The following is a 17,565-nucleotide window of genomic DNA, read 5'->3' on the forward strand; positions in this document are numbered from 1 at the left end:
ATTTCCGAATATGTTTTATTGATGTTCAGATTGCGCAGCACTCTGAGTTCTAAACTTTGATCTTATTATTCATTTATCATTTTGATTGTTGAAGGAAGTGAATTAGAAATAAAGACAATCCTTAATAAGCAAAGGCTCAGATTTCTTTGATCCACCTAGTAGATAAAAGTATGGAAATAGCTTCTCTGTGAAAGACTCTCCTGTGAAAGAGTAAATATGCAAGTTCTCGTTCACGTCAAAAAATGAGACTCTGCCTTCTTCATAGTCCAGGTACACTCCTATTAACCTTGGCCTAGGGAAAAGGGAGAGAACTGTGGAGGGTGCTGAGTGAACTTTATACTCCAAAAACCTTTTTCCTATGGCAAAGAATCCATTTTCTCTTTTCAAAAAAACCCTTCCTGATCTGTTTACAGTTTCCTTGGCAACACCCACATCCCAGTTGTTTCTCAGGCCCACTCGGACTTCCCAGTAGTGTCGGCCAGAGGTGAAGCCCCTCGTCCCAAACACCATGGGACAGTCAAACCTCCCAAACTCATCAGACGAGGGGCTTGCTGCTCTGAAGTACTTCAGACGTTTCCCAGATTCAGTCACCACAAGGCCCTCGCCGGCAGTGGAAGGGTTAAAGGCGACTGATTCTTAAAGGAAAAAAGACATATGGTCAGTTACATATATATATTAATAGTTATGTTGAGCTTTTATATCTTGGAAAGTAAACTAAATATAAATCTATGAACTCACCTTTATATTGCCTCATCCTGGTCAGTTCTGAGAGGAAAAAACATCACAGTAAGGCAAACCTTAAGTGTAAAACACGTGTGGTGTTTCAAATCACATACTTGTACTGTGAGATTTGCATCAACAAATTAAAAGAAAACTCTTCTTCAATGGCAGCCAAGAATATGAATATACAGACAATTCTATGGGTGGTGTAACTTGTGACAAATCAATGACATGCTAGTGTGAACGCAGGATAACAACTACAACTACGTGCGGTAGCATGAGCAGATATCGCCGTGTTAGTGTTGTTCCTGGATTAAAACTAAAGAGTTTTGCATTGTAGAAACACCATCACACTAAACACCAGACTCTAACCCTAACCGTAACCCCTGTCACCCTAACCTTACTGTGATATCCCAGCAATGTGATTGGTCACTTGGAGCATTGAATCTGGACCAACATTAGTTTTAATGATCCAAGAACAAAACCAACACAGAGATATCAGATGCAACACAGGTAATACTGGGATTAAATGAGATAAACTCTTCTTTATTTATCCCACAGTTAGCGAATAGCTGTTTCACTTGCCTAAACATAAAGATGTGGAGTACTCATAACTATGTAAATGTAATCTGGCAATTTCATCACATTTGCTGAGTTGAGCGTTTTGACCATTGCCGTCTTGCTGTTTTGAAAGAGGTTGTCACAGTTGAAGGTTGGATCTAACTGAGAAGTCAACGGACAGTGAATGCTTAAAGAGTAACTTCCTGTCAGTCAAAAAGGTCACCTCTTTAAAATTTATGTATTTAATAAAATGTAAATGTAGAGACTAAGACTATAAAAGTCTTTAGGAAAAGCTTTACAAAGGTCATTCATCTTGTACAAGGTCATGTTTCCATAAATGTCAAGTGAACTTTTTGTAACCAGACAAATTCGCCCTCTGCTGGCCATTTAAAAAAAAAAAGGAACTTCTGCTTTGGCTGTTTAGTTTCATGTCATTTCTTCTAAATAATCCCACGCATCTATTCATTTCCTGCCATTTATCCAGTTCAGGCTCACTAGAGTCAATCTGAGCTGTAATGGGGCTGGAGCACGACCTATACAATTGTTCATTCACACCTACAGCCAATTACCAGTTAACCCTAATGCTGTGGGAGGAAGCTGGACTACACAGAGTAAACCGGCACAGGCACAGTGAGAATATGCAGGCGTCACACAGAAAGACACCAGCCAGTGGATTAGAAGACAAGACCTTCTTGCTGCCCTGAAATTATTTATCCCTCTTATGAAGAGTTTTCACTCAGCTGGCGGAAGCTATATTGTCCATGCAGATGGCACTGACCAAGAGCAGCATATTTTTCCAGGCACTGACGTTAAATGTGCTGTGGTGTCGTTTCGTGTTTGCACACACTGAATTGTCGGCTTCACAGCAGAAGAATTGACTTTTGTATGTGCACAGCAGCCTCCACGACAATCAGTCAAATGCCGTGATCATCATTTTAATATGCTACGTTAACGTGTACAAACAGAAGTATCCAAACTAGAGAAATCCTCACACATAAAACAAACGCTGCAGATATTTACCTGCTTTTGTGAGAGTTTTCAGTTCAGTTTTGAAAGTGTGCACAAGATGAGCCATGGCTCTCCTTGCCGTCTGCACACACAAGTCTGAGTAAACCTTGATCTTGGACCAATCCTTGGAGGCTGAAATATTGCTCAGAGCCTTCAAAGTCTGAAATGATTCATAAGGACATGATAGTGAGTAGCAGCTATTTTCAGTTGGATCTTTTTTTGGATTGGGGCAGGGGTGAGTGAGGAAAAGATACAAAGCGATGGATAAAAGATGGAGAAATTTGTTGCACCTGGCTTTAAAAGAGATATATTTTATTATAAGATGCTTATAGGTCATAGTCTGTACAACTTACCTGTAAGAGCCACAGGTGGTCCTCATTTTGTGAAAGTTCGTCCAGCTCTGAGTGTTTTCTCTGCAGTTCTGCGATTTCGTCGTGCAACTCCTGAATTACCGCTTCGTCTTTCTCTTGTGACTTTCTGAGCTTGATTTGAATGTTTGATCGTAGTTTAGCCTGCATCTCTTCTACTTGGTTTATCAGATTACTGAATAGTGTATTGTTCTCCTCAATCTCTTGGTCTGCTTTTACCTGCAGGAGAAAGAAAAGGGCTCCATTGGTAAACATGTAGGTGTGCACTGAACTGTAAAGCTTAATGTGACAAATTTTACATTTGGAAATTTGCCTCAATACTCACCTTCCGCAGTTCGGAGCCCTCATTAAATTCCTTTATCTTTTCCATCCTCTCCTCAATCATCAGTTTGATCTTTGCTTTTTGAGACTCAATATTTTCCTGAAATGTACAATTTTAAGCAATTAAATTGGGTGAAGTGGTCATTTTCAAGGATCCGCGTTCTCATTTTAACAAAAATGTAACAAAATAAAATTCAGCATCGTCTTACTCTCTGCTGAGCCCCTTCTTCTTCAACAGGTACTGTCTCATGGTCTTTGTGGTCTGTCTCACTGCACAGCAGACAGATGCACACCTGATCATCTCTGCAGAAAAACTCCATTATCCTCTCGTGCCTCCTGCACATCCTCTCCTCCAGATTCTCCACTGGCTCGATCAGCTTGTGTCTCATTAAAGAGGGAACTCTCTGGTGAGGCTCCAGATGGGCTTCGCAGTACGACGTCTGACACACCAGGCAAGACTTCAAGGCTTTGAACTGTAAATCAGTGCACACGTCGCACGCCACTTTCCCCGGTGCATCCATGTCTTCAAGCGTCTCCACCTTCCTCTTCTTGATTTGGCCTGAAATCTCTGCGATGACGGTGTTTGTGGAGAACTCGGGCCTCACATAGAATCTTTTACTGCACGTTGGACAGTGGCATAACTCACTTCTGTCCCAGTGCTGAGTGAGGCAGGTCCTGCAAAAGTTGTGACCGCAAGGTGTAGTGACCGGGTCACTGAAGACGTTCAGGCAGATCGTGCAGACGAAATGATCCTCTGGCAATGAAGCGAGGAAACCAAAAGCTGACATGATCTCTGTAGATGAAAATATCATTGATATGCTTTACATTTCTGTTCTTTCAGGCTTTTTATATCATATGAAATATGATATAAAGGGAAAAAAATAGCTAAATAGATAGAAATAGATTTGGCACTAAGTGTGTGTTTTGGCTGTTTCCAGTGAGAGCCCTGACACACCCAATGAGTCATAATCATATCAATCTCTTTCCTTGTTTTAATTTTGGATCACATACTTACAGTTATGCATTTACAGTGGAAGCAAAAACAAAAGAAAAACAGCTCAATTTCATTTTAACTTGACTCACCTTATTTCTAGTAACTCGGTAATTCCAACAGACTAAACTCCACGTTTGCATGCAGATATAAAACCTGCTGCAAACAATTCACCACTCGTCTCTCACACGGGAAGTAATATGAGTGAACCTTGAAGAACCGGGGAAGCTCCAGTCACTTCAGTGGGCGTGGTCAAACTACATCATTTGGCTGAAATGAAACTTAATGCTGTAGCAGGAAAATAGCATCATGTGGGCATATCTGAAAAAAAACCAAACATTTATTGGTGTAAACATTTCTCCCAAAGCATGTTCGCAAGATCAGTCACTGTAAATAGCAGCATGCAATCATGAATTCAGATTAAAACAAACCACAATCTCTTCTTTTTTTTTAACATGATGCATTTAAAATGAATGTCTCATTTGTGTTATACATTTTATATTTTGCCAAAACCCATATGAGAAGCTCAATACTACTCTGGTGGACTGACTGTGGTGGATTGGAATCCATCTGGCTGCTATTTTTGCAGATTAAACCTAAATATTGTTTTAGGTCAATTCAAATTTTTAAAAGCATTCAACTTCAACTTTATTGAATTTTTTCTCTTTTTTGGCAAACAAATCATACTTCATATCAAAGAGTTGGAGGTAGTGTGCAATCATAACTTCATAATAATGCAAAAAGTACAATTACAGTTATTTATCATATGCCGACTATTATTAAACGAGTCAATATCAATGGGTATTTATCCCTAAGGAGAAGAACTCATCCATTAGCCAGTTTTGCCAGATCAGTCTGCTGAACGTAGAAGGAAACATCTTCTTCAGCGCCGTGGCCCAAAGGCTATCTGCTTTCCTGCAAAGAAACAACTATATTGACACATCAGTGCAGAAGGCCAACATCCGGGCCTTCTCAAGATATCTAAAGCATGCCAGCATCATCTGGCACCAAATTCAAACTGCCAAGAAAGACCCTCATGTGGTGTTTTTAGAACTTGCCAATGCCTTTGGGTCAGTTCCGCACGAGATCTTGTGGATGGCCTTCAACTATTTCAGCGTACCAAACCACATCACAGGACTGGTCAAGACCTACTTTCAGGATCTACAGTTTTGTGTGACAGCTGAGAGCATCACCACAGCTTGGCAGCACCTGGAAATTGGTGTAATGGCAAGCTGCACGATTTCCCCTCTGGCATTTATCATGGCAATGGAGTTGGTCATGTGGGCATCCCGGTGGGTAGTGGGAGGTGAGAGACTCAGGAGTGTCCGTCTTCCTCCTATTAGGGTCTACATGGATGACATGACCATAATTACAACAACTAAACTATGTGCTAGGCGATTGCTACAGAAGCTCCAGGAAAACATAGAATGGGCAAGGATGGAGTTTAAGCCGAGTAAATCTCGCAGCATCTCCATCATAAAAGGAAAACCGACAGCCGAGCAATTCTATATCAGTGAAGAACCAATTCCAACAGTCTTAGAGAAGCCCATAAAGAGCCTGTGACGGTAATATAATGCAGACCTCAACGATACGTGGCAACTAGAACAATTAAGGGAGAACCTGGCTGATGACCTCAAGTGGATTAACAACACTGCACTCCCAGAGAAACTTAAGCTCTGGTGCTTCCAGTTTGGGTTATTACCCAGACTACTGTGGCCATTGACAATCTACGAGGTCTCACTCAATCATGCCAATTGACTAGAGAGGCTAGTGAGCTCCTACGTTAAGAAGTGGCTCTGACTTCCCAAGTGCCTCAGCAGCGTTGGACTCTACAGCGACGGGATACTGTCATTGCCTATCCCTAGCCTGGTTGAGGAGTTTAAATGTGCAAAAGTGAGGCTGCCTTTCCTCATAACAGCCATCCCTCAAGAGTCTCTCCATCTAAAGCAATGCATTATCAGGGACTGTAACATCTAGTCCTTACACCCCTAATCTTGATTTAATGATAATGATCTTAATTTAATTTAACTACTTATTTTTCTGCTGTATACTTTTTTTTTTTTTTTTGCCTGTCCCGTTTGGCTCTTTTGCCATCAGAATTATTGTCTAAAGGTGCCCAACGGATTTACTTTACCAAATACACCATCCCAGCCTTGCTGTAATGGTCTATTTCATTCATCTTTTATTGTTTATTTTATTTTATTTTCACTTGCTAATTATGGGACAGACTTGACTGGGAAAAAGAAAGGGGAGAAAAAAGAGGGAAAGAAAAACAGTGGGGAAGAGGGACGGTGATAAAGGGCAAAAAACAAAAAAAAAATACATAATAAGCAGACAAAAAATGCATATATCAATCACCTGGATCACCTGTTGAGAAAGAAAAAAGAAAACAAGCAGAAGAAAAAAAGAGCAACATAATAAAGAACATCACGATGATCTATGGGAATATAACAGTAAATACTAAATATTAAACATTATTGTGCAGCACGTAAGATCGACAGCGCACAGTGTGCTTTGAGGTAGGAGCCAAAAAGGGTGTAGTTTGTGTGCGTGAGCACCCGTGTGTACACCTGTGAGCATGGACGCGCTTGTTTTTAAAAGGTTCCTTCATGTAATGATCTGCTAGAGGGTGTGGGGGGCCACAGCCCAGTCCTCCAGGGCATGAAGCAGGTATGGAGGAGATCAAGACTCCAGACATCCAGAGGCCCCCAGAACACAAGAGACCAAGGAAGACTAACAGAGGGGCAGCCGCGCCACTGTCCCTGAGGAGAGTCCCAGATAAACATTTAGATGTCAAGTTAAACGGGATAAAAGGGGGTGTTTTACTGTTATTTTAGCATCAGCATTATTATTGCACCAGAATCATATAAACATTTATTGAAGCTTTTGACATTGTCCTAACATTTGTGTTCCAGTGATTGTTATAATCGCAGGTTAATCTTCTATTCTTAATCGTATATTCACAGGTGTCAGGATAATCATGTGATCTTCTATTGCAGGTGTAACCATGATCATTTTTATACATATTGCAGTTTGTTGCTCATTATAGAGTTGTGCACAAGTTAATAAGGGTTAAAAGCTACAGTCAGCGCGATGTTTGGCTGATCTATGGTGTGGAGTGACTTCGAGCATGGAAGGCTGCACGTGCTTACATAACACTGATATCATGTTATTCTTTGTGATCTTTTATTCAATTATATCTTTAAGTCAAGTTTTAAATAGTGGTAGTTAATTAAATGACATTCATTTAAGATTATATACTTGAGTCAGAGCATTACACGCAGATCAACTTAACAACCTGGGAGACCTTGTAGCTGCAATATTGTGTCTCCATAAGGGACAGTAGGCGGAAGCAAACACATGATTTCTTGGGGGGCAAATGTGAGGATTAAAAATGGCTAATTTGTTTTTGATGTCTTTTCTTAATATGAGTGGTTTTAGTAATTTTCAGACACACCTTGCAAATGTGCTTATAATGAGTTGGCACTCGGCCTTTTGAAGGTCATAAGCTTCGTTCGGCGTGATGGTCCGGACTGATAAAGTGTAGGAAAATGCCTTGAGTGCAGAGGGCATAATGCAAACACGCTTACACACACATAGGATATGATTAGAATAAGTCCCTGGGACATTCTGAATATTCTAAACCAATTCTGAATCACTAGAAGGTCAGTAGATAACAACATTAGATTATTAGGGTTAGGAGGAGAGGTGTTTTGGTTTTCTGTCTCTTACAGAGAAAGGAACAGGCACCAGACGAGGTCACAGAGATACGAGGATCCTTCGCACCAGAGATAGACACAGTGACTGCCGAGACACCAACTGGGTCCAAGTGTCATGGCGTTTGGGCTCCAGCTAGTCACTCCAAAAGGATGGATCCCATAAACACAGTAATAACCATGAAGGGGTTGGCGGAAATCCAGGAACACCAGACCAACGAGGTTCGAGAGGCTCTTGGGCAAAAGGGGGACGCGTTCCTGATCTTTTTCTGGAGGACACACAGGACCCGAGGATAGACAGATCGTTGTTTGAAATCGGGGCAGAATAATCCCCTCATCTGTGCCACGACTGAAGGGTTGTCTAACCCCTGAGGTTGAAGAAAGAAGAGCAGAGGATCACCCAACTGGACGACACTGGTAGCTGCAGCAATAAAATAAAGGCTAAAAGCTCCTTGGACAGAGGTTCTAGTCTGAGTACGTCTGAAGGGTATAAGGTAGCACCAAATAAAGCTGTGGGAGAACTGGGGAGTGTCATATGTACCTGATATTGTTGTAATAATAGTTTGTCTTGCACCTGAACTGCGCAAACACAGAGGTCATCTCACGTATGGTTCGCCCATCAGGGGGACAAAGGACCTCAGGAGTGAGAAGAAATGAACCCGGCCACAATGGATTATAGGGTGTTGGTGAGCTCATTATTCTAACGAGCTCATCAGGGGGAGTGTTAAATTATAATATTATTTTATGCCATGTTATACCCCTAATTAAAGATTGTGAATTATTATGTAGTTTTAGTTTGCATTATTCTCCTGAATTAGAAGAAGCTGATAACTATTGCATTAGTTAAACTGATTTGCATTACATTAGACTGCTGATTTATTGTGGATGAATGATATTGTTTTATGATGTTATAAGAAATACTATTTGCAGAAAGTCATCGCCTTATTTGTCTGATTAGAAGAGAACAGAGCATACTGGAGTTTTCTGCCCCATCTCAGCAGGAGCAGATAAATAGGGAGCCAAGGTCGTAGCTTAGGCGCCGTGTGAGAGAAAAGCATGTGAATGTTTAGGCTTTTATGATAAGGTGGGAGAACCAGAGGCTATAAGAGTTTGATTAATGCTCCACCATTTTGAGATCTGAGGCTGTCTGCATACAGTGTCCATCTCCCACGCGTGTGACTATTAAAATCATCGTTTGACTTAACCCGGCCGGACCAGTGTTGTTATTGTGGTTTTTTCTCTTGTCTCCATCCCCAATTTTGAACTCGTAACAGGGCTCACTCAGCAGCCGCGGAGCAGAAGCCAGGGGGGGTTGCAGTGACGTGCCCGGGAGCTCCGCCGGCAGCCAGCTGTGCCAGAGTGACCGAGCCCCAGGCCAAGAGGCCGAGGGCACCCCACCCCCGAAGTGGCCCGAGCGAGCCCCAGGCTCCAGGCCCCGACAAGCAGCCACCAGGAGTGAGCCGGTGTGTACCTGGACCCCCATCTCCGGACACAAAGAACCACCAACGCACCGATGTCTGAGGGAGTCCGCCACTGGCAGGTGAAGTGGTGGTGGGGGGAGATAGGCCTCCAAACCTTGGAGGGCCTGAGATGTGCCCAGAGAGGTGGCGTCTGATACCCAACCTGACATATAGACACAGACATACAGGCACACACAGACACAAACATACATTCCCACCCTCATGCTCTCATATGCACTTACTCCACACTCAACCAACGTGGAGACAGACATAAAGAGACGCTGTACACACAATCACACTCCCCAAGCGTACTCTACGAACCGGGTCCAGGTACCCTTGCCCCTGGTGGGGGAAACTGCACTCAGACCCTTTTCCCTGAGAAGCAGACCGCCCCGACTCCACAGCAGCAGGGAGGCCCCACATTCCAGACCCCAATCGGACGGCCAACTCCTCCTCCTTGCCCCCCGCTCCAACAGGCCGCAGAGAACGGGGGTGTGTGAAAACGCCAAACCTCCCTCCGCCCGCTCATATGTAGTGTTGATACATGTGTGTTCTAAGGTGCATTTAAAACCCAGGAGGGCATGGAGCTACCTGCCAGAGAGCAGCAGGTAAGCGCATAGTCCCTCCTGCTAGCCCTCAATATCTACGTGTATTTAAAATTGAGAGGTGGGCAACGACGCCAGGGGTGAGGTGTACGCCCTGATGGTCTTTTGGATACCGTGTAGCGTGCCCACCCCAAGATCCTATATGTATGTGTAATGAGAGTGTAGGGCTTTGTGATATAACCAACATTTCTATCTATCGCCCCGATAATGATATAAATCACAAAAATGTAACATTTTCTGTAAATTCTGTGAATCTCGGGCAGCTCGACTTGCGTGAAGTGTTTCCAGCTGCGCGTCATGTAGCTGGAGTCGAGTGTTTTAGCCGATGCATGAAACGATACATTTTTAGACATAAAGTTGTAACAGCTGCCGTTTTCTTTGTGAGTATTTATTACACAGGGTGCTGCGGGGAAAAGCTTGTTCTAACATTTGAGTCTAAGGTTTATTTTAGCGGGGGAGCTACTGAGGTCAGCTCCCCCACTGACCCCAGTAGGCACCCCCATACTCCGCAACCCGCCAGGGAAAGGGGGCCCAGGCCCATCCGGACCGGGGCCCAGTTCAGCAGCACCGCCTGTCCACACAGAGCCCAGGACAGTCCACCCGACCCCACCAAAGAGAAAACTGCACACACCCTGTCATCCACTCATCTTCCAGACTACACAAGACAATAGACGCCCAGGCTGAGATCTTCTTCCACCTCTCCTATATCTCCCCCTCCTGCAGAGTGAGTTCCTGAAGAGAGGAGACCTCCTGCAAGATGTAACAGCCTCCCCCACCAGTTGAAGAGCCCCCCTAGGTGGCTCGATGAGCTGGCGGCACCTTGCGCCAGGGCTGTGCCCCCATACACCCACCCGCCCACAACCCCGGCAACACACCAACCAGGACCCAGGCCCAGCCAGGGCCCCAGCCCAGAGACGGAGCACCCCCAGAACCTCACGCCCCTCCCGGCTTTCTGCTCTATGCTTATCTGAGGGCAAATATATGCAGTTCATGAAATTGTTACCATCAACAATTTTATTCAAATATTTTTGTGAGTCAAAGTGCCCAAAGATACTATTTAAAATGAGATCTTCGCTAAGATGTTAGGTGTAGAGACAAGACTAGTTCCTTCTTTAAGTTACGTTTCTGGTTGAATTATGGTTAAGTGGTTTGACAAGAGAAAAAAAAAACACATACCAACACAACACACTCCTGTGAAACTAGTCAGGTATAAAGACTGAACTGAACACAAGTGAAAAGCAGCCAGTGTCCAAATAAACACGTAAAAGCTCTTTTGACAACTAATGGTCAAAATTACTCTGAAGTAAGGCTGGCTGTTTGGAAGAAATTTTTTTGTTGGCTCAAAACATTTGCAGTGCTAAATAAACTTCCATTTGGAAAATCACACAAAAATTGAGCTGAATGTTTATAATGAAACACTGTTCATGAAACAAAGTCTGATAACTTTAATGTAGAGACAAGAAAAAACAAAAACGCCAAAACCCAACACCACCAAACATTACCATCACCAGCATTTTGTCACCGACACAACAAACAGCAATGTGGAAACGAAAAACCAAAATATGTATATATGGCAGTTCAAGACAGCAGTGAATAGCGTATTTACACTCGCATGAAAATATATGTGGCAGTCAATGAGTTTATAGGATCAAGAACAAATATATGTCCAGTCAAACTGTTGATCAGACCAGTGTTTTCCCAATCAAAACCAGGTTTGTTCTGATGTAGTATACTACTGTAACACTTTGTTCAAAAATTAATTATACATGTTACGTATCTGTGTCAGTATCTATCACCATGTTTATTTAAAAAAAACAAAACAATTATTAATCTTAAATTGTGCATTTCCAAGTGTTTTTTGATGTTCAGATTGTGCAGCACTCATCTGAGTTCTAAACTTTGATCTTATTATTCATTTAGATTGTTGAAGGAAGTGAATTAGAATTAAAGACTCTCCTGTGAAAGAGTAAATATGCAAGTTCTCATTCACGTCAAAAAAGGAGACTCTGCCTTCTTCATAGTCCAGGTACACTCCTATTAACCTTGGCCTAGGGAAAAGGTAGAGAACTGTGGAGGGTGTGGCGTGAACTTTATAGTCCAAAAACCTTTTTCCTGTGGCAAAGAATCCATTTTCTCTTTTCAAAAAAGAAAAAAAAAGAAAAAAAGAAAAAGAAAAAAAAGAAAAAAAAACCTTCCTGATCTGTTTACACTTTCCTTGGCAACACCCACATCCCAGCCATTTGTCAGGGCCACTTGGACTTCCCAGCAGTGTCGGCCAGAGGTGAAGCTCTCTGTCCCAAACACCATGGGACAGTCAAACCTCCTAGAGTCAGACGAGAGGCTTGCTGCTCTGGAGTACGTCAGACGTTTCCCAGATTCTGTCACCACAAGGCCCTAACTGGCAGTGGAAGGGTTAAAGGTGACTGATTCTTAATTGAGAAAAGAAAAATGGACAGTTTAAAAGAACATGTATGCACATTTTTTAACAGTTAAGTTGAGTTGAGTTATTTTGTCTTGTCAAGATTTATTAAAATCAAATATAAATCTATGATCTCACTTTATATTGCCTCATTGTGGCCAGTTCTAAGAGGAGAAAACATAAGCAAGCAAAACTTTAGTGTAAAGCGTGTGGTGTTTTACATGGCACACTTATTCTTAGATTTGCATCTGTTGGCCTTCTTTCTTGGCCTTTAGCAATCAGAATAATTGTCTGAAGTACCGAACAGGACGGGAAGAAAAAAGAAATCTTTGTTTTATTTGTTGATGCAAAACTTTCAATGGAAGCCAACAATATGAATATGCAGACGACTGCATGACTGGGGTGATTCATGCCAAGTCAGTCATAGTTGTTCAAACTAGCTTATTTGCAGTTGCATGAGGAGATCTCACCATGTTGGTGTCGTTCCTGATCATCAAAATTCCCATTGGGCCAGGTTCAACGTTACAAGTGACCAGTCACATTGTTGTGATGTCATAGTTATGCATTATAGAAATACCTTCAGACTACACACCACACTTGAGCCCCCAACTGTAACCCTAACCCCTCTGTCACAATACAATGAAACACTTCACATGGGATTGAATTCACATTAGTTTTGATAATCCAAAAACAACAACACAGGGATATCAATGCACCACAGGTAGTACTGGAATAAAATGAGACTATATGCCACAGTTAGTGAATAGCTGTTACACCTGTCCAAATGTAAAGATGTAAAACCAAATCTATATGACTGAAGACTTTTTGGTTTTTTGTTTTTTTTGTTTTTTTTTTAAATAAACAGAAAAGAAAAAAGGAGATTGGCACAAAGTCTGTTTTTGCTCCTGCAGTGCCACCACATTAGCTGAGTTGAGTATTTTGACGATTGTCATCTTACTGTTTTGAAAGTGGTTATCAAAGTTGAAGCTTGGATCTGACTGGGAAATCAAGGAACAGTGGCTACTTAAAAGAGCAACTCACTGTTAGTAAAAAAAAAAGGTCACCTCTTTAAAATATATTTAAGAAAATTTAAATGTAGAGACTGAGTGTAAGAGGTCATTTTCCCATAAATATCAAGTGAACCTCCTTTTGTAACCTGACAGTTGCCCTCTGCAGCCCATTAGAAAGAATGCAGACCTAAAGACTACAGCCATTTCTTCTAAATAATCCCATGCATCCATTCATTTCCTTCCATTTATCCAGTTCAGGGTCACGGTTGGACAAGAGTCAATCTCAGCTGTAATGGGGCTGGAGCACGACCTATACAATTGTTCTTTCACACCTACAGCCAATTACCAGTTAACCCTAATGCTGATGTCTTTGAACCGTGGGAGGAAGCTGGACTACACAGATAACCGGCACAGGCTCAGTGAGAATATGCAAGCGTCAGAAAGACACCAGCCAGTGGATTAGAAGAAAAGACCTTTAATTGCACCTTAGAACACATATGCATCAACACTACAATGAGCGGGTGGAGGGAGGTTTGGAGTCTTCTCCCACCCCCATTCTCTGCGGCCTGCTGGAGCGGGGGGGCTAGTAGGAGGAGTTGGCCGTCCGACTGCGGTCTGGGGTGTGGGGCCTCCCTGCTGCTGCGGAGTCGGGGTGGTCTGCCTCTCCCCACCGCAGGGAAAAGGGTAACACCACCTGGGTCTGGGTGCAATTCCCCCCTCCAGGGGCAAGGGTACCTAGACCCGGTTTGTAGAGTACGCTTGGGGAGTGTGATTGTGTGTACAGCGTCTCTTTATGTCTGTCTCCACGTTGGTTGAGTGTGGAGTGAGTGCATATGAGAGCATGAGGGTGGGAATGGATGTTTGTGTCTGTGTGTGCCTGTATGTCTGTGTCTATATGTCAGGTTGGGTATCAGACGCCACCTCTCTGGGGACACCTCAGGCCCTCCAAGGTTTGGAGGCCTATCTCCACCCACCACCACTTCCCCTGCCGGTGGCGGACTCCCTCAGGTGTCGGTGTGTTGGTGGTTCTTTGTGTCTGGGGGTGGGCGTCCGGGTACACACCGGCTCACTCCTTGGCGGCCGCTTGTCGGGGCCTGGGGCTCGCTCGGGCCCCTTTGGAGGTGGGGTGCCCCCGGCCTCTCGGCCCAGGGCTCGGTCACTCAGGCGCAGCTGGGGGCCGGCGGAGCTCACGGGCGCGTCACTGCAACCCCCCCTGGCTTCTGCTCCGCGGCTGCTGAGTGAGCCCTCATCTGGGACTCTCCTCAGCTCTTACTGGGACAGTGGCGCGGCTGCCCCTCTGTTGGTCTTCCATGGTCTCTTGTGTTCTGGGGGCCTCTGGATGTCTGGAGTTTTGATCTCCTCCATACCCGCTTCACACCCTGGAGGACGGGGCTGTGGCCCCCCCACACTCCCTAGCAGATCATTACATGGAGAAACCTTTGGAATGCAAGCATGCTGACCCACACAGGTATGCACACATGGGTATTCACAGACGCGGACTAAAGCTTTCTTGGCTGCTGCCTCAAAGCACACTGTGCGCTGTCTATCTTGCGTGCTGCACAATATCGTTTATTACTTAGTAAATACTGATATCTATGACTAGCTAGTTTATTGTGATGGTGCTTTGTTTTCTCTATTATTATGTTGCTCTTTGTTGTTTGCTGTCTCCTCTGTTTGTTTGTTTGTTTGTTTGTTTGTTTGTTTGTTTGTTTTTTCTCTCCATACAGGTGACCCAGGAGTTTTTTTTTTTTTTTTGTCTCTCTTCCCCCCCCTTCTCACCGTCTCTTCTCCCCTTGGGTTTTCTTTCTTTCTCTCCCCCTCTCTCTCTCATTCATTCCCCCTGTCCTATTTATTAAAAAAAAAAAAAAAAAAAATGACAAAGGATGAACTGAAGCTCTGCCATCACGTAATGTCGCATACTGCTGTTTCTGATGTCATTTAAAAAAAAAAAAAAAAAAAAAAAAAAAAAAAAAAAGAAGAAAAGACCTTCTTGCTGCCCTGAAATTATTTATCCCTCTTATGAAGAGTTTTCACTCAGCTGGCGGAAGCTATATTTTCCATGCAGATGGCACTGACCAAGAGCAGCATATTTTTCCAGGCACTGACGTTAAATGTGCTGTGGTGTCGTTTCGTGTTTGCACACACTGAATTGTCGGCTTCACAGCGGAAGAACTGACTTTTGTATGTGCACAGCAGCCTCCACGACATAGCTGGACTGGCCATCGGGCATACCGAGCATTTGCCCAGTGGGCCGCTGGCGATTTTTTGTTTTTATGGGCCGATGTTTTTTTTTTTTTTTTTTTAGGGTATATATAATGAAAGGTGTTGGATTGGCCAATTGGTCATGATCGACTCTGGGCTGGACCAATTACAGCCGAGGAGGCCGGATGCACCCTCCCCCTTGTTTAGCAATCACGTGATTTTCGCACATTGCATGCTGGGAACTCGTGGCAAAACAATCCAAGTACCGCATCAAATGCAAGCATTTGCAGCACCGCAAAAAGTTCATTCTCCGGTTCCAATACCTTCCTGTTTTTTATTTGCCGCACAACAAAGGAATGTACAAAACAAAAGGAGAAGAATGGAAGAATGCCGGTCCGTACAAAGACAGACTCGACGAAAAGACAAAGAAAAGATACCAGGAAAAAATCAAACCAGTGAAAGGGTTAGACCCTTACTAGCACACAGAGTGGACAAAAGACGTTAGCGTGCTGCCCAACTTTCACCAGATTTATAATTATACGGTTCTTGGAGTGAGTGCATACACTCATGAAGTTTAGTAACTTCAGGTCACTGCAACAAGCCCAGGTACAGTTTACCGACGGATGGGTGCAGGACCTTGAAATGCACCGTGTAGAACGAAAGACCATCGTACGAACAAAGGTAAGTTTACCAGTCTCACAAATCGTCGTCATAAATACACATTCGTTAACTGTTTATTAATAGGACCGTTGAGCTCAACGGTAATTAATTAGTAGTGGAAATAATTTCTGGTTCATTACAGAAATGTAGCAGTGACAATAATATTGTATGCTGTAATCGTACTGGGCAATTAGTGATACAAAACAACTGTTTTATCCTGTGAATAAAAGTATATGTTTTTGTCAATGTACCATGGTTATAACAGAAGCGAAACACAATATTGTCTGACCCTTTCACTGGTTTGATTTTTTCCTGGTATCTTTTCTTTGTCTTTTCGTCGAGTCTGTCTTTGTACGGACCGTCATTCTTCCATTCTTCTCCTTTTGTTTTGTACATTCCTTTGTTGTGCGGCAAATAAAAAACAGGAAGGTATTGGAACCGGAGAATGAACTTTTTGCGGTGCTGCAAATGCTTGCATTTGATGCGGTACTTGGATTGTTTTGCCACGAGTTCCCAGCATGCAATGTGCGAAAATCACGTGATTGCTAAACAAGGGGGCGGGTGCATCCGGCCTCCTCGGCTGTAATTGGTCCAGCCCAGAGTCGATCATGACCAATTGGCCAATCCAACACCTTTCATTATATATACCCTAAAAAACAAACAAACAAAAAAAAACCATCGGCCCATAAAAACAAAAAATCGCCAGCGGCCCACCGGGCAAATGCCCGGTATGCCCGATGGCCAGTCCAGCTATGGTCACAGGAGGGTGATGTGGAGTGAAATGAGTGGTGGAAGGGAACTTACGTTTGAACGAGTGGTTAAAGAGTTAAGTGAAGGGAAAGTGGTGGTTTTTCGTTTTTTGAGAAATACTGGTCTCATCAAAAGGATCTAAGATTCAGGAATGACGGACGATTAACAGCCAGGAGGTGGCAGTAATGCAACAGTTTTGGATGCAAGCTGCCGTTAAACTTGACTGAAGAAGAAGAAGAAGCCTATGGAAACGCTTGAATATGTGTTTATTAGTTGCAGGAAGTATGTTAGTCAAATGAGAATGTTGAGGGTAGAAACTGTAGTTTGAAAAGGTGGCTGAGTGGTTAAGTCATGATAAAAGGAAGTGTGTGGTTTATTGTTTCTGTTTTATTTGTTTTGTTTTTTTAGAAATACTGTACTCATCAAGAGGATCTAAGGATTTGGAAGTGATGTAACAGTAAAACCCAGGAGATGGCAGTAGTGCAACATCTTTGGATTCAAGCTGCCATTAAAAATGAAAGAAGATTTGGGCAGGTCAGTTTGAGTTATGTTTTGTTGTGGCTTTTGGGTAGAATTTTGTTAAGTTGATCTCTTTTATGGACCCGCTTGGGTCTTAAATAGTTTGTCATTTTAAATATTTGTAATAATGTTGTCCTTTTTGGCTATACTACAACCCATGTGTGAAGATTACACCTGTGTTTTTATGTTCTTGGCTGCCATGATAGTCTTTTATTCCTTATCAGTTCTTTAGTAAACAATATTATTCCTTCCCAC

General features: G+C 43.1%; 1 protein-coding gene across 1 annotated transcript; it reads right to left on the reverse strand.

Annotated features, from left to right (window-relative positions):
* Nucleotides 1-10: 10 nt before the first annotated feature.
* Nucleotides 11-4,135, reverse strand: LOC113019149 (E3 ubiquitin-protein ligase TRIM39-like). Its single transcript, XM_026162694.1, has 7 exons — nucleotides 4,062-4,135; nucleotides 3,188-3,771; nucleotides 2,983-3,078; nucleotides 2,643-2,876; nucleotides 2,302-2,449; nucleotides 739-765; nucleotides 11-635 (listed from the first exon to the last, which is right to left on the reverse strand). The coding sequence occupies exons 2-7, from the start codon at nucleotides 3,764-3,766 to the stop codon at nucleotides 103-105; spliced, it is 1,617 nt and encodes a 538-aa protein (XP_026018479.1). The 5' UTR covers nucleotides 3,767-3,771; nucleotides 4,062-4,135; the 3' UTR covers nucleotides 11-102.
* Nucleotides 4,136-17,565: the final 13,430 nt, after the last annotated feature.

This window comes from Astatotilapia calliptera, chromosome 3, assembly GCF_900246225.1.
Source record: "Astatotilapia calliptera chromosome 3, fAstCal1.2, whole genome shotgun sequence".
Lineage (NCBI taxonomy): Eukaryota > Metazoa > Chordata > Actinopteri > Cichliformes > Cichlidae > Astatotilapia > Astatotilapia calliptera.

Excerpts from the sequence above, each read along its gene's own strand:
- LOC113019149 (XM_026162694.1), bottom strand. The coding sequence starts at position 3,766 with ATGTCAGCTTTTGGTTTCCTCGCTTCATTGCCAGAGGATCATTTCGTC. Across the intron at positions 2,877-2,982 it reads AGGGCTCCGAACTGCGGAAG|GTAAAAGCAGACCAAGAGAT; the intron begins GTGAGTATTGAG and ends TTTCTCCTGCAG. Across the intron at positions 766-2,301 it reads GAAAACTCTCACAAAAGCAG|AACTGACCAGGATGAGGCAA; the intron begins GTAAATATCTGC and ends TTTTCCTCTCAG.